At 48.6% G+C, this 22,740-nt stretch overlaps 1 protein-coding gene across 1 annotated transcript in view; it reads left to right on the top strand.

The window, feature by feature from the left end:
- The first annotated feature begins 12,356 nt into the window (after positions 1–12,356).
- SCARA5 (scavenger receptor class A member 5) overlaps positions 12,357–22,740 on the top strand; it is a 122,603-nt gene continuing 112,219 nt past the window's right edge. Inside the window, exons 1-2 of the mRNA XM_007962015.3 lie at positions 12,357–12,796; positions 17,713–17,839. Of these exons, the coding sequence (XP_007960206.1) occupies positions 17,728–17,839 (112 nt within the window). The 5' untranslated portion in view covers positions 12,357–12,796; positions 17,713–17,727. The remainder of the gene's footprint in view (positions 12,797–17,712; positions 17,840–22,740) is intronic.

The following is a 22,740-nucleotide window of genomic DNA, read 5'->3' as shown; positions in this document are numbered from 1 at the left end:
ATGTAAGGAGGCAGCATTAGGCTGAACTTCATTTAATACCAGCCAACTCCAAAGTTGCTCACCCTGCCTCACCCACTCTTTCTGGCTCTTGACTGTAGTTCCCCCATCTCCCTCTGCCTCCTGACCACCTCTGGTGCTTTCCCGTGTGGTCCCCTGTGGTATGACATGCTGCCTTCTCCAGGGAACTGTGAGTAACAAACTACCTTTTCAATGGAAGTTGTCTCCTGATCTATTGGCTTTACCATAGATCACATTTTCTATTAATGTAGTATGTTTTGAAACAATTTCCATACACACAAAGAAGCAAAAAGACTCATGCCATTCCTGTGGTCATGATGAAGAAATATAGGCTGAATGCCAAGTAGCTACAAGTGGGATTATAAGAGCTGGGCACAGTGCCCAGGGAATCAGCACCCAGCTGGGGAGAGGGGGCTGATGGGGTTGCCCAGATCTTCAGTCCTGAGTTTTACAGAGTATCACCAGTGGCTTGGTTGTAGCAGATGGCTGGCTGATCAGAGTTGTAAATGACACAAAGCTGGGATTAGCTAGTACTAAGAAAGCACAATCAGAATTCAAATGATATCAACAGGCTAGAGTCATGAATGGAAGCCGTATTAGTGTGTTTTCATACTGCTATGAATAACTGCCTGAGATTGAGTAAGTTATAAAGGAAAGAGGTTTAATTGACTCATAGCTCAGCGTGGCTGGGGAGGCCTCAGGAAACTTACAATCATGGCAGAAGGTGAAGGGGAAGCAAGGCAACTTCCTCACAAGGCGGCAGGAAGGAGGAGTGCCGAGCAAAGGGGGAAGAGCCTCTTATAAAACCAGCACATCTTGTGAGAACCAACTCACTATCATGAGACTAGCATGGGGGAAACTGCCCCCATAATTCAATTACCTCCACCTGGTCTCTCCCTTGATACGTGGGGATTATGGGGATTACAATTGAAGATAAGATTTGGTTGGGGATACAAAGCCTAACTGTATCGGAAGCTAACAAGATGGAATGTAGCTGGGAATAAATGTAAAGTATTCCATTCAGGGTCCACAAGCCCCCTGCACAAGAACAAGATTGGAATAACAACAACAAAAATCCAACTGGTTTACTAGTAGCCTGTGGGTAAAGGTGGCTTGGGTAGTAGGCTCAGTGTAAGTCAACAGTGTAGAGATGCAGTTAGCAATGCCATTCAGCCTCAGGCTGTGATAGCAAAGAATTTCCTCCAGAACAAGGGGGCAGTTGTCTCACAGTGCCATATATCCATAGACCTGGGTTCAATGTCAAGTGGTCCATTTTAACAAGTTTTTTGAAAGAGAATAGGCTGTCCAGAAAAGGGTGGCCAGCCTGGTGAAGGATCTAGATACAGTCATATACAGAATGATATAAAAATTAATTTAAAACAATCATAGATGACACAATCACAATAACAAATTAGTGTAAAATTATATGACCAAAACATTTTTAAAATTAAAAAAGTAAATGGAACTTTGGGTTAAATATGAAAGTCAAATATAACCAGTTATCTCTTCTGCCTTTAGAATCCCACTAAAACAACTGTAAACTTGGTCAAAGAGAATGGGTGAGACAAGGCAACAAAATTCTAGAAGCTGAAAAGCAGAAAAACGAGCACTAACTGACTTGACAGACTCAAGAAAAATTGAATCCTAATTTGGGAGTTGGCAAAGTGGAGAGACTGGAGAACAATCTAATTTGAAAACTAACCTGACAGTTGTAAAACATAGCCCCTGAATTCTTTGACACCCCTCCCCCCCAGTAATAGGTGACATCTATGTCCTCTCCCCTTGGATGTGGGCATGCGTGGGACTTCCTCCATCCATAGAGTGCAGTGGGAAGGATGCTGTAGAACTTCCGGAGCTAGTTCAGAAGAGACCACGCATCCTCTGCCCAGTGGTCCAGAAATGCTTGCTTGAGGATGCTTCCTCTCAGATCCCAGTCATCCTGCTGGGAGAAATCCAGCCACACAGAAAGCCCATGTGCAGGTGCTCCAGTAGACAGTCCCAGTTGAGTCCAGCCTTCACATCATAGCTGAAAAATGATCTAAACAAAAGGATGATCTAACTCTATGAGGAGGATGAGGGAAGGTGTGTGTATGGGTGGGAGATAGAGTAAAAGAGAGATAACTCTTTTCCTTACAGTTGGAATGGATAATCACAAGACTGAAAAAAAGAGAAAGAATAGCAGTATAATTGTGTTATTTAGAAAAGTGGAGATAAATATAAAAAGTAAGACTTGAAGGCCTGGAAATTGGTGCCTATGGGAAACAGGATATGGGTTTGAGAGGCTGGGGAGCTGTTGCTTTCATGATAAGCCTCGTAGAACTATACGATGGTGATGATGATGATGACGATGGTGATGATGATTAGAGATGAGATCTTGCTGGAGTGCAGTGGTGCAATCATAGCTCATTACAGCCTTGAACTCCCGGGCTCAAGTGATCCTGCTGCTTCAGCCTTCCTAGTAGCTGGCACTACAGGCACAAACCACCCCACCCAGCTATGGTTATTTTTTAAATTATTAAAAATACATGCATATCTTTGATAAACATAAGGTCTAAATTAAACAAAGAAAACTTTCACTTTGCACTAGCCATGATATGTGTCATGTTTCAGGAAGGAAGAGAAGGAAATAAATTATATCACTTTATATTCTAATTCCTCACTCTTTTCCTCCATTTCTTCTTTCCTCTCTCCCTCTCCCTTTTTGTCTCTTTTTCCATTTATTTGCCTTATTTTCCTCTCTTTTATCTCCATCATTCCTTCTCAATTTTTCTTCACCTTTATTTCTTTTTTTCTCATTTTCTCTCTTTCTGGCATAATATGCAACCAAAATACATTTATTAGTATTACTTATTATGTTTATTGAATATAATGTTTCCGGTTTTAGTTCTTACTATTAAAAACATGCATGGAATGTTCTTTCTTTTCCGCAACCTAAGCAAACTAAACACAAAGTCAGTTGTAAGCTACTTTTTATCAAGGTGGAAAAAGTTTTCTTCTAACGGCCTTCTTTGGCCTGGGAGAGGTATCAGGGGTTACTGGGTGCAGGCAGCCATCCAGTGCGGGAAGCTCCTCTGTGAGACTTCCATGCAGTACAGATTACCCAAACTCTGATTAAGCAATGCCATTGGTGGGGAATTTCCAGGCATCAGCCAGGGTTCTGGGGTCCAGACAGCTCCGTGGTAAACAAGAATTTCTGTACATTTGGTGGCATTCCCCCTCTCCCTCTAGGATAGTTCCGAGAACACTTACATCTCTGCATGACAGCTCTTCATGTATCTGAGAACACAGTCATGCCCCCTTGCGTAGATTCTTCTCTGGGTTAAGCACTGCACTTTGCTTTTGGTCTCTAGACCCTTCACCACCCTAGTCACCCTAGTGGGTGCCCTCTAAGTTTTGACTAAATCTTTCAGAAGCACCTAGAACTGAGCATACTACACCAACTGTGGGCTCATTAATGCAGGGCTCAAAGGCTCTGTATCCTCAATCTTTCTGCTCATCCTGCTTTTACTAATGCTGCTTAAGTTTTGAAATGCAAGTTGAGTATCCAAATCTGAAAATCCAAAATCTGAAATGCTCCAAAATTCGAAACTTTTTGAGTGTCAACATGACACTTAAATGAAATGCTCATTGCAGCATGTAGGATTTAGAATTTTCAAATTAGGGATGTTGAGCTGGAATCCAAAAAAATCTGAAATCCAGGCCAGGCACAGTGGTCCAGGCCTGCAATCTCGGCACTTTGGGAGGCTGAGGCAGAAGGATTGTTTGAGCCCAGGAGTCTGAGACCAGCCTAAGCATCATAGCAAGACCCTGTCTCTACAAAAGTAAAATAATTAGCCGGGCGTGGTGTTGCGTGCCTGTTTTCCCAGGCTGAGGTGAGTGGATTGCTTAAGCCCGAGAGGTCAAGGCTTCAGGGAACTATGATCAAGTCACTGTATTCTAGCCTGGGCAACAGAGCAAGACCCCATCTCAGAAAAACAAACAAACAAACACACAAACAAACACCCTGAAATCTAAAACACTTCTGGTCCCAAGCATTTTAGATAAAGGTTACTCAGCTGGTACCTGTTTTCCCCAACTGTTTCTGACTTCCATCAATCTCAAAGCCATCTCCAATATAAGATTTTTTCTTATGTGCCTGGAGAAGCCTGGTGTTCCATATCCTGTATGTGAGAGGTGCATTTTTCCAACATAGTTGTCTATTTTGCCCTGTCCCACTAAATTCCTTCTTACAAGTTTTGGCCCCAAATCTTACCCTGTTTCGAGAAGTTTCATATGATTCACTTGAATAAACATGTTTGGCTACCAGTTACAAATTACCCCCATTAAAATGATATCATAATCTAATTCTCAAATTTTACATCATCTCAGCTCCAAGAGAGATCCCTTAAAGGGTACCCTGGGTCATTGAGTCTGACAAAAGAAGCAGCTCCAGAGAAGGTTGACTGTTGGGTCTCTGAGCTATGAATGTGACATGGAGGAAGCTCATTGTCTTTGCTGTGTACAACCCTGGACCAGTGTCAGAAAACCTGGGCTGTCTCATGGAATCCATCATCTCCACACGCTGGGAAAAGAATTAAAATGAGCCAAGCACATCGAGACGAAGCAGATGGTTGGGTGGATTCCATGACTGCGCAGGGAACTCCACAAGGCACAGAACCTTGCTCCCGCTGTCTTGGACTCAGCGCCAGCTGTCAGCAGCTGGACTCTGGAGAGAGAGCCCCATCATCGTGATTAATACTCCATTTGTCAGGGGCTGCTAACTCTGAAAAATAATAGGAAGGCTGACATTGGAGAAGTGCTTCAGCATTTTCAAAGCACCTTTCCCTCATAACCACCCTTGGGATGGATGGTAAGGCCGGGAAATAGTAACCCTGTATTGCAGACGTGAAAACTCAGGTTCAAAGAAGTTTTGTGACTTACCTACCTCACAGGGCTGAGGAGGGTGGATATGGAAGTCAAGACCCTGCTTCATGGCTCAGAATCTAGTGTTTGTTCCACGAAGCTTCTCTGAGGTCTTCCATCCATGTCACCAACTATTCTGTGGTAAGCACGTCTATGCAAACCTACTGCCATGTCCTAGGTGGCCACAAGATGAGATGGTGGAACCCCACACCAACACCCCCTATCCCGGGGCTTATATATCATAGGGAAGGGTATAATGTGGATTTGCTAAGGGCAGGATTTACGTCAAGGTTGTTTTGACCCAAGGGCAGGATTCACGGTAAGTATGTGAAAGTAGAAATCTTAGAGGCATTCCTGGAACTGGGGTGAATCAGAAGTCAACATGGCGGGTCAGCATCCAAGATGGAGTTGCTTCAGCCTCCACACCAACTGGTCAGAATGGGCTCATTATCTGCTCTGGGCCTGTCACTGGGTTAGATGCTGAAGAAGGACCCACAAGGGTAGAACATGTGGACCAGGCCCTTAATGAGCTTAGCGCAACCAGAGGCATGTTGTTCAGGCCCTTGAGCAGGTGGTCAGCCCTTAGCGCTGGAATTATCTAGGGAAGCTGAGGCCCAGCTGGCAGAGGAGGCTCCAGAGGAGAGGCAGAGTCTGAGCTGGCCTTGAAGGGTGAGCTGTGCTGGGGAGTCTGGAAGGTGTTGAAGGGCAGGTAGTGGCAGAGGCTCAGCAGATGGGCGTGGGGGTGAGAGGGACAAAAGAAGGAGTATGGGTATCATGGTGGCAGAGGACAGGATGGAGGGGGCTAGCGGGCAGGGGTGGCCCCTGGCCTTGAGCAAAGTGTTCAGGTCACTCGCATTTATAGGGCTGAGCTGCAGGATGGGAGACAATGACAAACGGGACGTGGCCCCTTCCTCAGGAAGTGGACAGGTAAGATGGTCTTACTGTCCTCTCAGGACTGATGGCTCCTCCTCACACTCCACTATTGTGGGCGTCTTTTATGATGTGGCACTTGTAGCAGTAAATTTTTCTAAAATTATTTTCAGTGATTGAGAAAGTCATCTCTACTACCAATTTCAGCTCAGTGCTGTGGACCACTAGCCTTATTCTCTGTGTTCAAGTGAGAATGGAGAAGACTTAACACTACATTCCCCTCTTGGAGGATTACCGGGCTCAAGAGCACCTTAAAGGCTCTGATAAGTCCTGCAATAAAGGCATGCTTTTGGTTTTCACCACAGAATCCTTTTTCAAGGGACTCCTACGATCATCTCATGAGGTTTCTCAGTGGCCTCTTAGCCACTGTCTAATCCCATTGTCTGTTCTGTGATAGGGAGTTATTATTTGTATGTCCCATGACAACACAGAGACCAAGAAGCTTAGTGATTGCCCGATGACGTGCATCTAGGAATGGTCAAATTGAAGTCCAAGACTTGACACTGTAAGTATAGGGATTTACCCTAATTCAGCATTTTGTGACAGTGACATTTATTGCTGACATGCCTGCTTTCCTAGCTAAGCATATAAATTAGTGTGCTGAGGATAAATAATCTCTGAGATATCTTTTTATGGGGTTACTGTATTATTTTTTCTTTTTTTTCTTTTCTGGTTTTTTTTTTTTTTTTTTTTTTTGAGACAGAGTCTCAGTCTGTCGCCCAAGTTGGAATGCAATGGTGCGATCTCGGCTCACTTCAACCTCTGCCTCCCAGATTCAAGCAATTCTCCTGCCTCAGCCTCCTGAGTAGCGGGATTACAGGTGCCCACCACTATGCCCAGCTAATTTTTGTATTTTTAGTAGAGACGGGGTTTTGCCATGTTGGCCAGGCTGGTCTCGAACTCCTGGCCTCAAGCAATCTTCCTGCCTCGGCCTCTCAAAGTGTCGGGATTATAGGCACGAGCCGCCGTGCCTGGCCATTTTTTCTAATTAATAAAGTACTTATAATTTTGAGGGGGGAATACAGAAAATTATAGAGGAGGAAATCCAAATAAAAATGTTAAAAACTGGGCTGCTTTCTAACTCGGAGGCCACTTTTCTCATATCTGTTTTCCTCCCTGAGATCTAGCTACTGCTGACTGGTGTTAGGGACGTTGTGGGTCAGGGTCGTTGATGGATTTCAGTTCAGACTGGATGGATGCTTTGAGATAAACAATAAGAAGACAAATCAGAAAGCATTTATGTTATTGATTGAATACAATTTTACAAATGCTAAATTCTTATTTCATGTGTACAATCATTTTCACCAAAATGAACTCCTAAACAAGATCATGTTCATTATACAATGAAGTGTTCCTTTTTAAAAATGATAAATACAAATTCTGAGTTTTGAAAGATTACATACTTGTTTTTTAAGACAGAGTCTCACTCTGTTGCCCAGGCTGGAGTGCAGTGGCATAATCTCAGCTCACTGCAACCTCCACTTCCAGGGTTCAAGTAATTCTCCTGCCTCAGCCTACCAAGTAGCTGGGATTACAGGCGTGAGCCACCATGCTCAGCTAATTTTTGTATTTTTAGTAGAGTCAGGATTCCACCATGTTGGCCATGGCTGGTCTCCAACTCCTGGCCTCAAGTGATCTGCTTGCTTTGACCTCCCAAAGTGCTGGGATTACAGGCATAAGCCACCGCGCCCAGCTGATTACATACTTCTCACCAAGATATTTTTACAAAGCTGAACAATAATAAAAGATAAACACTGGTTTGTAAACAATGGACAAAAATTGCTTTTGAAAAGCACTTATATTTCATGTGAATGAGATTAAAAACTAATTGAAAAGAAAATACTAAAGGTAAACATTTTAGAGTATATTTTTGTAGAGTAGGCCACAGATATAGAAATAGCAAGGTCCCTGGGGTGGTCAAAGTCAAAGAGACAGAAAGAAGAATGAGTGCTGCCAAGGGCTGGAGGACAGCTGACGGGGAGTTGTTGAATGAGTAGAGTTTCAGTATTGAAAGATGAAAAGAGTTCTGGAGACTGGTTGAACAGCAATGCAAAGTACTTAACATTACTGAACTATGTATTTTAAAACAGGGCTGAGCATGGTGGCTCATACCTGTGATCCCAGCTCTTTGAGAGGCTGAGGCAGGTGGATCATTTGAGTTTGAGATCAGCCTGGCCAACATGGCGAACCTCCCGTCTCTACTAAAAATACAAAAATTAGCTGGGCGTGGTGGTGCACCCCTGTAATCCCAGCTACTTAGGAGGCTGAGGCAGGAGAATTGCTTAAACCCAGGAGGTGGAGGTTGCAGTGAGCCGAGATCACACCACCACACTCCAGCCTGGGCCACAGAGTAAGACCCTGTCTCAATAAATAAATAAATAAATAAATAAATAAATAAATAAAGGGTAGGATGGCAAATTTTATGCAATATGTATTTTATCACAATTAAAAATTTTTTAAAGTTTAAACAAGAAATAGCATGAAGAAATACGTAAAAAAAAAAAAAAGAAAAAGAAAAAAGAAACAAATAAAAGTATAAACAGTACAGGATTGTTGTGCTCCCTGGGAGAAGAGAGAGACAAAAAAGAAGGGCGTGGCCTCAGCCCCACTCTGTGCTCAGGGCGAGACCCAGGCCTCCCTCTGGCCTTACCTCCTGTCTCTGGGCGCTACATTCTCTGTGCTCCGGCCACCGGGCCTTTCTCTGCCCCTCTGGCATGTCCAGTGTGTTTCCATACTGAGGCCTCTGAGCCTTCTGTTCCCTGTACCTGATGCTGTTTCCTCAGATTGTCACACAACCAATATTTCTTGAGTGTGTACTGTGCGCCAGGCACCCTGCTAGGCATTTTGAAGCACTCAAGTGAGCTGCCTTTTTGGAGCTGCTGTTCTAGCAGACAGTAAGCAAAACCAAGCAGGGTGAGGGGGACTGAGAGTGGCAAGGGGTGTGTAGCAAGTTTATTTATTTGTTTGAGATGGGGTCTCTCTCTGTCACCCAGGCTGGAGTGCAGTGGCGCCATCTCGGCTCACTGCAGCCTCTGCCTCCCTGGTTCAAGTGATTCTCCCACCTTAGCCTCCCAAGTAGCTGAGACTACAGGCACCTGCTACAGCACCCAGCTAATTTTTATATTTTCAGAAGAGATGGGGTTTCACTATGTTGGCCAGGCTGGTCTCAAACTCCTGACCTTAAGTGATCCTCCCACCTTGGCCTCCCAAAGTGCTGGGATTGCAGGCATGAGCCACCATGCCTGGCCTGTGGGTAGCATTTTAAAATAGAATCATTAGGCTCAGCAGCATGGAGAAGGTGACCTTTGAGAAAAGATGGGAAGCAGGCAAAGAAGTTAGTTGTGCAAACATCTGGGGGAACCACTCCAAGCAGATGGAACAGTCAACCCCAAGCCATAGGGCAGGACCTGCTGTGTAACCGGCCCAGAGTTCAAGTCAACAATCAGACCTAATGAAATAATTAAAGGTGCTCAACTTCATGAGTCATCAGGAATATGCAAATTAAAACCACAATATGGCACCTCTACAATGCACCAGAGCAGGGAAAATGGAATAAACATCACTGACACTGACGAGGACAAGGAATAAGTGTAGTTTCAGCCCCTGCTGGATATAAACTGGTATAAACCACCATGGGAGACTCTTTGGCAATGTCCACCAAAGCTGAACACAGGGCCACCCTATGCCCCAGCGATTCCATGCCCAGGAATATGCCCAAGAGAATGGCATCCATATGTTCCCCAGAAGACATGCACACGAATGTTCACAGCAGCACCATTTATAAGACTCAAAAATGGAGGCTGGGCATGGTAGCTCACACCTGTAATCCCAGCACTTTGGCAGGTGGAGGCGGGAGGATCGCTCGAGGTCAGAAGTTTGAGACCAGCCTGGGCAAGATAGCGAGACCTCATCTCTACAAAGGATTTTTTTTAATTAGCTGGGTGTGGTGGCACGTGCTTGTAGCCTCAGCTACTCAGGAGGTTGAGGTGGGAGGATCTCTTGAGTCTGGGAGGTTGAGACTGCAGTGAGCTATGATTGTGCCTCTGTACTCCGACCTGGGTGACAAAGCGACATCCTACCTCTAGAAAAAACAAATTGAAAAAGCTTGGTCCCTCCATTTTAAATACTGAGATGTCATCGATGAAACTACTTCAGAAGTCTATTCAACCCTCCTCTATCAAGGCAATCACATTTTCATCACAGCTTGTTGGGGGGCGGAAATGCGTACTACAAATGCCATCTGTGATTGAATGGAAGCAAATCATTTTGGGGACAATTCTGATTTTAGTGGCAAGGAGGTATCTGAGCTAAGAGCTGCCAGGAGGACTCTCACCCACGAGAAAACTAGCCCTCCAGGTCATTCCAATACTTCACTGTCAAATCTCCCTTTGCCTGTTCCAGCAGCTTTATTCATAATAGGTAAAGATTGGAAACATCCCAAATCCCTGTCAGCAGGAGACCGATATACACGTTGCGTGTGGTATGTGCTTATCATGCAATACGACTCAGTGCTTCTAACAGGGCGGGAGGTGGGAGGACAAGCGTGGAGTCCTCACATGGCGGAAAGGCAGAGGATCAAGCAAGTCCACTCCTGCAAGCCCTTTCTACAGCATCCCGAATACATTCATGACTCAAATACCCTCACAAAGGCCCCACCTCCCAACACTGTTGCAATGGAGATTACGTTTCCAAAGCCTGAATTTTGGGGGACACATTTAGTCCATAGCACTAACTACCACATTTCTTGCTAATATACACATCCTTTTAGGGAAGATCTTTGGACATCACTTCTTTTTTTTTTTTTTTTTTAAGACAGGGTCTTGTTCTGTCACCTAGTCTGGAGTGCAGTGATGTGATCACAGCTCACTGCAGCCTCAAACTCCTGGGCTCAACTGATCCTCCCGTCTCAGCCTCCCAAGCACCTGGGACTACAGGTGTGCACACCCAGCTATTGTTTGTATTTTTTTTTTTGTAGAGACAGGGTTTTGTCCTGTTGCCCAGGCTGGTTGGACATCATGTTTTGATCACATTTCTGGCAGTTTTTAAGATTACATTCCTAGAAATGTTGGTGAATTGATGGGGGACAAAAACGTTTGTTTCCCCTTGAGAGGCAGTGGTACAGGAGAGAGGTTAAGGGCATAGACCCTAGAGTCACACTGCCTAGGGTTGAATCCTGGCTCTGCCACTCACTGGCTACAAGACCCTGGACAAGTCACTTCCTCTCTGTCTCTGTACATGAGCATAATAGCAGTACCTGCCTCACGGGGTTGTTGAATAGGTTCAATGAGCTAATATATAAGAAGCACATGGTATATGCTATAAAGTGTTTTCTTCTTCTTTTCCTTCTCCTCCTCCGCTCCCTGGTATTATTATCATAATGATACAATCATCATTTGTTCTTTCTGTAAAATGGAGTTTGATGTTGGAGCTGCTTCCCAGGCAGTCAGGCGGGGCAGTCACTGAGAATGAGGAAGGCGTTTCTGACTCAGCTGTGGGCGGGCAGCTGCAGTGACACAGTTGAGTTTTGGCAAACACTTCTCATGTACGAAGTCTGACCCTGGAGTCTTGAGGCTGAACTTTTCACCAACAAACAGGAACACATTCGTGAACGTTACCTCAGAGTGCTGTCCTCTGGAGGCCATCTGCATAGCCTAACTATGCCACCCTGGCTCGGACCATTATGGGGATTTCTCTGATGTCCCTGGTACTACCACCCCAATTTGAATGTAGCAGCTCCCTTCACATCTGGTTAGATCGTCTTTAAAAAGAATTTTTTTTTTTTTTTGGAGATGGGGTCTCACTGTGTTGCCCAGGCTGGTCTTGAACTTGTGGGTGATGGGGTCTCACTGTGTTGCCCAGGCTGGTCTTGAACTTGTGGGTGGGCTCAAGTGATCCTCTCACCTCAGCCTCCCAACGAGCTGGGATCACAGGTGTGAGTCACTGCACCTGGCCTAGATCTCCTTTTTCAAACGTAAGCAATCATGCTCCGGTTCAGGGTTATTCGTGCCTGGGTCCCCCTCCCAGACCGAGTTGCTATGGACAGCCAGCTAGTCTTCATCCTGCATCCCGCAGCCCCTGTGCAGCATTAATGAGCCAGAAACGCTGATTTTGCTGCTGAGTTCCTTGGAACCCCCTGGGGCATTTTCCTGACTACCCCCAGTGTGGCCAATCCGTGTCCTTTGGGGACGAATGTGACTCCAGGAAAATACATGAAGTAACTCTGTGCCAATTTTGGTGAATGAATTGAGCCATGCCAATTCTGTCCTATAAATAAGTTTACAAGACTGGTTTTCCTGCGTGGTTCACAAGCCAGGTCTAGCTGCCACTCCCCCAGAGGCCTTCCAAAAAGTATTTTGAGCAGGGCCTTTAGGCCGGGGTGATGGAGTCCCAAGGCCAAGGCTGACTGCGCTGCTCTGGGCCCGGCGGACGTTCCAACATGGGGCTGTAATGCCACGATTGGCCACAGGAGGGGGACAGTATCCCAGACCCCACTGCAGAAGCCTCCGCAACTGCTCCAAGAACTTTGTTTTATACAGACTGGCGGCGAGAGCAGCTGCAGTTCGCATCTCAGGCAGTACCTAGAGGAGCTGCCGGTGCCTCCTCAGGACATCTCCTGGTCGCTACTCAGGGCCAGGCACCAAGGACAGGGAGTCCCAGGCGCATACCCCCATTCGGGGTCCCCCAGGCCCAGACCCCCACTCTGCCACAGGTTGCATCTTAACCTGGTCCTCCTGCAGAAGTGGCCCCTGTGGTCCTGCTCTGAGACTCGTCCCTGGGCGCCCCTGCAGCCGCTTTCTATGACTCCATCTGGATTTGACTGGCTGTGGGGACGCGGTCCGAGGGGCGGCCTGGGTCTCAGCGTGGTGGCAGCCAGCTCTCCAGCCACCATGGCGAATGCTAGGCTCTGAGGGGACAAGGCTCTACAGCCTCAGCCAGAGGCACTCAGGTGAGTCTTGGTACTAATTTTGTCCTATCATCTGGGCATGCTGTCTCAAAGGCAGCTGGAGGAGACTGGAATGAGCTGGATGGAGTTTGGGAAACTTCAGACGTAGAGCCTGAAGGTGCCTTCTCCAGGTGGGAAGGTCTCCGCTAGCTGGGCCCGCAGATATCTGCTGGGCCCTCATCCAACTGCCTGGACTGGAGAGAGTGTGAGTCTGCATTTGGGGTGCCAGAGGGAAGCTATTGCCTTGGTGACAACTCCACCTGACTCATGTCACAGCCCAAGAGCCTACTCAGGGTGCAGATGGCTCAGGTGACAGCTCCTCTCCACGGCTTCGTGTGTGTGCGTGTGTGTGTGCGCATGTGTGTGTGTGCATGTCTGTGCGTGTGCATGTGCCAGTGGTTGGATATATGTGGGGAGAAGTTATTTCTAAAACATCTGTCTCTGTCCAGCTTTGGGTTATGATTTAGCTTAACTAAGTACAGTTAGAGGAGGAAAACATTTAAAACCTACTTAGCGATTCTCTCTCTGGAGAAGGGCCACACTCATGTGATTTTTTTCCTTGGTTTTGATGAGTTTAAAGTGAGGTAATCCAAAGAAAAGCCATAAAGCCTGCAGAGTTCGATGCTGGTACCCAGGGAAACTGACTTGGGAGCAGCAAGTGAGGCTCGCGCTACCTAGAGGAGGAATTAACGGAGTCCTTCTGATGTCCAGAGAAGGATTGAAGAGCCAGGGTCCAGATATCAGCCCTGGAGTGCATTTGCAATTGCCTTTTTCAAAGGGAACTTCAAACATCTTTGTTTCTGGGACTGGCTAGGTAGGAGGGAGGCCTTGGGAACCTGGACACTCCCCTACCTGGCTGCCAGACAGGGTCAGAAGATGCTGGGGGATGCTTGTTCTCATCAGACTCTGCCACCAGCTCCCCTGAGTGACCTTGTTCATAAAGTCATGCCACCTGCATTATCTCATGGGAGGCTCACAGTGACCCTGGGAGACCAGCATATACCAACCTTCCCATTTTATAGGTGATGCACCTGAGGCTGAATAAGGTCAGGTGATTGAGCCAAGTTCCCCAAGAAACCAATAAACAGAGGAGCTAGGATAGGAGCCCTTGGCTTCTGTGCTCCCCGGTTCCTGCAGAGAGCCAGGCCTGCAGGGCACAGATGGCCCCAGGGCACAGGGCCGCAGGGCACAGATGGCTGAGGTCTTTTTCAGCTCTAAAATGCAGAATCTAGAATCTAGAAGAAGATCCCTGGCCCTGAACCTGCCCTTCTAAGTGCCTTGGGTGAAATTGTCTGGAAGTAAATCATGACAGCCAAGAGGTTAGTGGAGAGGGTGTCCCCTCCCTGTTAGAGCAAGACCTCCCTCTTTGAGTTGCAAGTTGAGGTCCAGGCTCCTTGGGCTTCATCCACGGGTCGCTGTGGCTTCCACATCTTGCTCATGTGCTTCAAGCTCTCAGAGCCCTGCCTCAGTCCCAGGATCCCCATCTACTGGAGTACACTGTCTGGCAGTGTGAGGTGGGATTCTCTTCTCTGCCTGATCTGGGGCCCAGAAAGGGGTCACCAAAAAAGCCTGACATGCAATCCCCAGACAAAGCAACCCTACAGCTGAGCCAGTGCCCTGTGTGGGAAAACTGTGCCCGGGGCCTCTTCCCGCTCTGATATCCATTCCTTCTTTTGCCTCTTTGGTTTGGGATGGCTTATCTTTAAAATGGGAGTGACGGAATGCAAATGCCATCAGCCTGCCCCCATCACAGTGCTCCTGGGAGGAGCAGTTGCCGTCAGTTTCATCTTCTAGAGCACAGACTTGGTCCGAAGACAATAAAATCCGCGATCTGAGGGTCCCAATGTCTGCTCCCTCCCCCAAGAAAGATAAACAGCCCCCAAGAAAACCTGGGCAGACAGAACATGTGTAGGTTTCATTTCCAAGTAACAAACATGAGTAGAGTTGTCTGAGTTTTCCAAGCCCTGTGCACTCACATCTGGCCCCGACTGGCCCCGGTCCCTCTCCCCAGCAGCTCCCTGGGGCTCCTGCTGGACCAGCTGAGGGGTGGGGAGGAGGAAGGAGATGGGCCACCCTTCAAACACATTCTGGGTAACAAGCTGTGCATTCCAGCCCCATCCCAGGAGCTAACCAGAAAAGGAGGAAGATGGAAATGACAGCGGGGCCTCACACCTCCACTCCCCAGGGGCAGCGCCCTGTCTGGCTCTGTGTGGCCTCTGGGCAGTAGAGGCTATTGCCTTTGGCAGAGGGAGGGTTATTGTAGGCAAAAGAGACTTTAGCCTCCTGCTTCACAGCCCCTCAAGGAGCGAAACCAGAGGGAGGGGTGCCGCACAGAGTGCTCATGAAATGAGGGAGGGTGCCTTGCAGCTTAGCAGTGCTGGAGCTGCCCGGGGCCCCACCTAGAGGCCCTCCCTGGGTGGAGACATTGGGTGGAGGGCCGGAATTGGGAGCCTAATGAACTGGACACCACTGCAGCGCAGGGAAGCCAGAGTGGGTGGAGTCTGGGGCAGGGAGGAGAGATCCTGGCAGAGCTGCGGACCACCCCCTGTTCCATCCCTCCCATAGGCTGGAGGAGAGGCCTGCAGATACTGGGAGCCCCATAGCTGTGTGTGTGCACATGCGTGTGTGTGCCCATTGTGGGGGATGTAGAGAAGGGCTAAGAGCAGAGGCCTCCAGCCCTCCTGGGTCATTGGAAGGACATGTATACAGTGACTGGTCAGTTCTGGTCTCTTCTTAGCCCAAATGTCAGAGCTCTCTGGAGGCCAAGTTCAAAATAAAGGGTTCAGCTGGGTGCAGTGGCTCACATCTGTAATCTCAGCACTTTGGGAGGCTGAGGCCAGTGGACTGCTTGAGTCCAGGAGTTCCAGACCAGCTTGGCCAACATGGTGAAACCCCATCTCTGCAAAAAATTAGCTGGACATGGTGGCATGTGTCTGTAATCCCAGCTACTCAGGAGGCTGAGTTGGGAGGAGCACTTGAGCCTGGGAGGTGGAGGTTGCAGTGAGCCAAGACTGCACCACTGCCATCCAGCCTGGGCAACAGAGTGAGACCCTGTCTCAAAAGAAAAAAAGAAAGAAAGAAAAAGAAAAAAAAAAATGGAAAAAAAAAGGAAGAAAGAAAATATGGAATTCATGTTTTGCTCTGCTACACGGCGACCCAGCCAGCCTCCTTCTGTGATTATGTCTATTTATGAAAGTTGCCGGCCGGGCGCGGTGGTTCACGCCTGTAATCCCAGCACTTTGGGAGGCCGAGGCGGGCGGATCACAAGGTCAGGAGATCGAGACCATCCTGGCTAACACGGTGAAACCCCGTCTCTACTAAAAGTAGAAAAAATTAGCCGGGCGCAGTGGCGGGCGCCTGTAGTCCCAGCTACTCGGGAGGCTGAGGCAGGAGAATGGCGTGAACCCGGGAGGCGGAGCTTGCAGTGAGCCGAGATTGTGCCACTGCACTCCAGCCTGGGTGACAGAGCGAAACTACGTCTCAAAAAAAAAAAAAAAAAAAAAGAAAGTTGCCACACCTACTTGCCCACCCTCCCTCTGAAGAGAAACTGATGGACTGATCTCTCAATCAACAGGCATTGTCCCCCCACTGCCACCTGCCAGCCCTGCATCCTCTCCTCCCAGTCTCCTCTGGGTCGAAGGGTTGAGTTTGCTCCATACTGGGCCTGGGACCCATCCTCATGGGGCTTTTATCTTCCAAAGGATTTATTATTTAAACAAACAAACAAAAAAGCTGGTTTTTTGCTTAAATGTCCAGATAGTTAAAGAGCATCAGAGGCAAAGGTCAAGATAAACTCATGCCTGGAACCTTGATGAAAGTAGAGAATAATTTGTGAAGTCACTGAGCATTTATGTGACAAAAACAATATCAAGTAATTGATGTAAATACTTTGTAATTTGGCTTAAAAAACAGATTCTTCTCATTACATAAGGAATGCAAATGCGTCACAGAAAACCCAGAAAATCTGAAAGCAAAAAGAAATATTAAATCCCCACAATCTCTTCCAGCCAGAGTCCTGTAATACATTTCTCACCCGGAGCCATCATAGCGTCTTACATCCACACGCATCTTATGTGCGCATCTCTTACAAAATGGGATCGGGTTGTACACATTGTTGCGTCAACAGGCTGTTTCCTTTCAAAGAGCATAGGATTCTCCTAAGTCAATGTATATGCCCCTGGAACGTCATGGTGTAGACCCAGAGACCCAGTGAGTCAGCCTCTGGGGCCATGCAGACAGAAGCCCTCCCCTGGCCTAAAGCTGCCCAGATGCTTAGTGCCTGCAGGTCCCTGCAGAGGCTCCCTGCTCCTCGGGCCCCACCACAGTCGATGAATCCCTGCTGTGGTCCTACTGAGCCAAGCTCCTTCCAACATGCCAGCCCCATTGGATTTGGGAGCAGTCCTGGTCTGCTCAGCTTTGTTTGCAAGTGGTCTCGGTACCCGCTCTGAATGCCCCTTCGTGTCTTCCTTTCCTTCCTTCATTTCCAACACAAAAGAGAAGCTCATGTCTGTCTGGCATGCCCTGGGTTTTGAGGGCTCAGAACCTGCTCGCAGGTCACATTTCGAGTTGGCAGGGTTCCCTCCTCCTGGCCCCACCCAGTGTGACCCACAGTGGCCCCAGCTCAGGATTCCAGCCTCCCTGAGAGTTGTTGAAAGGAACAGACACATCCCACCATCAGAAAGGCCCAAGGGCCTTGGTCTTCTGAAGTCCTGAGGAAACTGGGGGTGGGGGCATCATGGCCCCAAGGACCTGGAGGATGGCACCTGGGTCCTGGTGATGAGCAGAGGTTCCCGTGTTCAGGCTTAGGGTCAGGGATGGGTGCCTTGTTCTGTCCATTTGCTTCTGTTTCCACTTACAGTTGATTCTGTCTCTCTCCCTGCCTTCGTCTTCCCTCTCCTCCCCTCTTGCCTTCTCTGCAGCTGTTGCAGGGCGTGATGGAGAACAAAGCCATGTACCTGCACACTGTCAGCGACTGTGACACCAGCTCCATCTGTGAGGATTCCTTTGACGGCAGGAGCCTGTCCAAGCTGAACTTGTGTGAGGGTGGTGAGTGCAGCTGGCTCAGACTTGGGGCACAAGATCTGGCCCGGGGGTGGGGAGGGAGCCCCGCCCCGCCCCGCCCCGCCCCGCCCCCACCCAACCTTGGCCTTGCCTTTGAGTGCTTGTGACCTCCTCATGTAATAGTGCATATATTGAACTTTATGCTTTAAAAGGTCTTTTCCATGGGTTTTCTCATTCATTCACTTCAACAAACCTGTCAGTAAGATGAGTACTCATTTTACAGATGGACAGATTGCACAGCCCATCAGTCTCATAGGGTGGTCCAGCACGGAGCCTCCTGACTCTGAGGGCCATGCTTCTACTCCTGAGAGAGTGAGACTGGGGTCAGGCAAGGGCCTCTGAGGCAGTCAGTGCAGACCCTCTCAGGTGAGGAGAGGGGCCTCCCACCCACTTCCTGAAGCACTCGTGAGGGGCAAACCGCTCTCCAAGGTGCTCATTCTGCCAGTGGGTGCAAGGCCCTGGTCTTGCCACAGAAAGGGCTCCCCATGCCAGTGACTCAGAAGGCCCTGCATCTCAGGGGCTGCTTATTTGCTAAAACCCTGGAGATCCGAGTGATGCAGCTTCCTTTGGAGAAGCCCAGAGCGCTTTTCCATCAGTCCGGCTCCTGTGCACCCAGTAGATGACTGATAAATTCTTGCTGCATGCAGCACATGTCAGAGAGGAGAACGCTGCCCCCACATCAAAGAGAAATAAAATGAAGCTTACTGAAGAGCCTTAAAAAGACTTCCGGCCAAGGAGAGACAGGCCCTTTCCCTCTCTCGTTTTGCTCCACTCTGCCAACTGCCTCTTGAAATTACTGAAGAGTAATGACTCCACTCCTCTCTTCCTCTAACCCTGTATTCCTCCCACCAGGCGCTGAGTGTAGGGAAAGAACTACGGTGGCTCAGAGAGGCAGGGAGTGGGGAGGGTCTCCGCAGGCAGAGAAGACAAGGAGATCTGGGCTTCTGACCAATGCACCCTAGGATTGTCCACCATGGTGGCTCTTCTTCCAGATTCCAATCAACAAACATACTCTGAGGATCCATGATGTGTCAGGCCAGGGTGAGCAGCCAGGAGTGCTCCAAAGAGAAATTAAAACAGTCTCTGTCCTCAAAGGGCTTATGATCCCAGTAGAAGGGGCTGGCATGGGAACAACTGCCTAAAATATAAAGTAGGCCAAAATGTGTGTGAATAATGAGGTCAGGCAGGCAGAGGGCTTTCTGGAAAAGGGCTGGAAGACTGAATACGATTGTCTAAGAGAAGAGGTGGGAAAGGTATTCCTAGTTGTGTGACACCAAGTTGAGTCAGGGTTTCTGTAAGGCTCACGCCACTTGGGCAGAGAAGGCCTGGGGTGCTGGCCCCATGCAGAGCTCCCATCAGTCCATCAGCAAAGGGGAAGGTGGCATCCGTACCCACTAGCACATCAGCAAAGGGGCTTGATTTGGCAAGAAAGACTGGGTACAGCACAGTGGGGTGATTGGAGAGGACCATCAGGGCCAGCCTGGGGGACCTCAGGGGTGGGAGGGGTCAGATGTCCTTGGGACCACCATACCCTCTTCCCAGTACCTCATCTTACTCTCCCTTTTTCTGAATCCCAGATTTTTTTTTTTTTAAAGAAAAGTTCATTTGGACCAGAAGGACTGAAAATTAACAGCAACCCCAGCCACTATGCCTTCTGGGCCCCTGTGGTGTGGGGAGCTCTGTCAGAGGGCACTTTGAGAGCTATGCTAGCTATGTCCTGTCCCAGGGTTCCCTGATGCTAGGGCCCAGGTGCAGGGCAGGCAGCAGAGGTTGAGATGTGTGGCGTCCAGGCTGACTCGCGCCTCCTGGGCATGTGACCCTCTGTGGGCCTCAGTGTACTTGTCTGCCAAATAAGGATGCAGGGGGGTATCTCTGAGGTCCTATCTGGTTCTAAAATTCTGTATGTAAAATCGGACCTGGCCATTGCATTAAGGATGTGGCCCTTTTCAACCCCAAGTCAGAATATGACGCTAGGCTGGGCAAAGCATGGCTGTGGCTCCCGCTTCAGCAGGAGTGAAAACTTGGGTGCTGACAATGTGCCCAGGAGGTCCCATGCCTCTCCCCTCTTCGCTGCCCCAACCTTGGCAGGGAACCTCTGGTTCACTCACCTGGGGCTTCTCCCCTTAAAAGGGTGCTCCCCTGGCATCCCACGGTGTGCATCACTGCCCCGTCCCACTTGGTCCATGCTCTACTCCCCCAGGACTTTGCTCAGCTCTCACCTTCTCGAAGGCCTGAGTTTCCATTCCCTTTTCCCTGACTCTTTTTTCCTTTCTTCCGTGGTCTGACTTCCTCCTGACTCAGTAGTCTCCTTATTTACATGTATCATTCATTATCTGTTCCCCATGGCAAGAATATAGGCTGGACCACAGCAGGCATCTCTATTTTGTTTATTGATGTCTCCCAAACCCAGTATGCAGTAGGTGCTCACTAGGGATTTTTTGAATGAATGGAAGAATGGATGAATGGATGAATGAATGGATGGAGGAATGAAGGGATGGATGAATGAATGCATAGATGAATGAAGGGATGGATGGATGGATGAATAGATGGATGGGTGGATGAATAGATGGATGAATGGATGGATGGATGGATGGATGAAGGGATGGATGAATTGATGAATGGATGGATGAATGAATGAATGGATAGATGAATGAATGAATAAATGGATGAATGGATGGATGGATGGATGAATGGATGGATGGATGGATGAATGAAGGGATGGATGAATTGATGGATGAATGGATGGATGAATGAATGAATGAATGGATGGATGAATGAATGAATAAATGGATGAATGAATGGATGAATGGATGAAGGGAGGGATACGTGAATGGATGGATGGATGGGTGAATGGATGGATGAGTGAATGAATGAAGGGATGGATGGATGGATGAATGAATGAATGAAGGGATGGATGGATGGATGGATGGATGAGTGAATGAAGGGATGGATGGATAGATGGATGGATGGATGGATGAACGAATGAAGGGATGGATGGATGGATTGATGGATGGATGAATGGATGGATGGATGAATGGATGGATGAGTGAATGAATGGATAGATGAATGAGTGAATAAATGGATTGATGAATGAATGGATGGATGAAGGGATGAATGGATGGATGCATGGATGGATGGATGAATGGATGGATTAATGGATGGATAGATGAATGAATAATCGAATGAATGAATGGATGGATGGATGAACAGAGGGGTTCTTGAAGTCTAAATGTGGCAAAGCATTCACCATCTACACCTGATTGCTGAGTTCTCTGGGTCCATCTTTATTCCTGGCTGCCAGATTGGGGGCTGGAACATGAGGAACCCGGGCAGAGTAGAGTGTTGAGATGAAGCCCGGGATTTCAAAGCTTGTGGTCTTCCAATTTGATTTTTTCCCCTCTTCCTTTCATTTTGGAGAGGAAAACAATGAGCTTGCCTTGGGGAAATTCAAGCCATATTTGATCTATTTCTAAAGGGTTTTGCTGCGTCTTTGATCCTCCTCTCTGCGGAGTGAAATGGGAGGGGAAGAGGAAGGGTTGGGGCCAGGCAGGGAGGAGGGGGAAGGTGGGAAGAGATGAGAAAGGAAGGGAGAGCCAGCACCCCTGAACCCAGTCAGGGCTACCCTTGAGCCCTTATTGAATAAATGAAGACAGTGAAGTGTGAGGCCCAGAACAAGCTCCAAGACCCTTACAGAACTTCCTCCTTCAATGGAGGGTGAGAGGTGGGAGGAGAGGAGGAGAAATGGCACTTCTTGTTGGAGGCTGGCCGTGGGGATAGTGGGATCAGCGGAGGCAAAATTGCAAAAGTACAGCCCAACATGAAGGTAAGATGCAGCCTTCCCTGGCAGTGGGACCTAATGGGCCCCAGGTCCAGTCTCCCGCAGGCTCCCCGGTGTTCCTGCTGGGATGTGATGAGCTGCCCTGCTCTCATGGCCCATGTGCTGTGGAGTGCAGGTCTCATCTTCACTGAGATCCGTGAAGTCAGGACTATGTTTTGCTCCTCTTGGAATTCTTTTGGGACCTTGTAGGTGGCAGGTGTCCAGGAAGTCTTTGTGATTGTTGGTAAATGACATGGTAAGTCCACTCAAGTCGTCAGTGGTGGAGCTGGAACCAGATTCTGAGTCTCCTTACCTGGGATGCAGGCTCCTTCCCAGGATGGGGATTTCATGGGGTAGGGCTGACGATGCCAGGGAGTGACTCCCTCACCTCTGGATTCGGAACCAGTGGGGAAATAGACAAGGAGGCACGTGGGAATCCAAGTGCAGAATCTGCCTTAAGCCTGGAAAAGCTCTGTTCACGATGTGGCTGCTGGCACCCCCAACAGACACTCACCCAGACAGCAAGCGTGAGCACCCCTGTCCAGGTGCTAGCCTTCACCTGGTTCACCCACGCACACCCTCCTGCCCATCCATCCAAGAAACAGGGACAAGAAATGCCAGGTTACAAAGAGCTCACCCATTGGACAAGGAGGCACTGCCTGGAGGCAGAAGTGTTGAGGAGTCCCTCTTTTATGGGCTTGGGCAGGTGGTCAACCCAGAGATGAAAGGAGGTCCCTGCAGCCACCCACCAGAGGCAAAGGCAGGAAAAGCAAGAGAGGAAGTGAGGGGACACCCGTGGGGAATGGGCTGGGCGGGGACTCGATGCCCAGGGAGCTTCCTCGGCGCAGGGGAAGGGACCCTCCCCAAGCAGAGCAGCTCCTGCAGGCGCCGTTCCACTTCTGCACAGGACCCACTGTTTTCACTCTTTCCTTCTCACCCCTCATCTCTCTTCACCCTCCCTGCCTTTATCCCTTCCCTTTCTTCACTCGCCAGGTGATATGGGAAGAGGAGGGACTGTTGGGTGCCTTGGTTCCTCTATCCCCTCCCTGAGCAGCCACCTTGCCCAGCT

Source organism: Chlorocebus sabaeus, chromosome 8 (genome assembly GCF_047675955.1).
Source record: "Chlorocebus sabaeus isolate Y175 chromosome 8, mChlSab1.0.hap1, whole genome shotgun sequence".
In the NCBI taxonomy this organism is placed as follows: Eukaryota; Metazoa; Chordata; class Mammalia; order Primates; family Cercopithecidae; genus Chlorocebus; species Chlorocebus sabaeus.
Note: the sequence above shows the minus strand (reverse complement) of the source record. Positions and strands in the feature narration are given on the sequence as shown.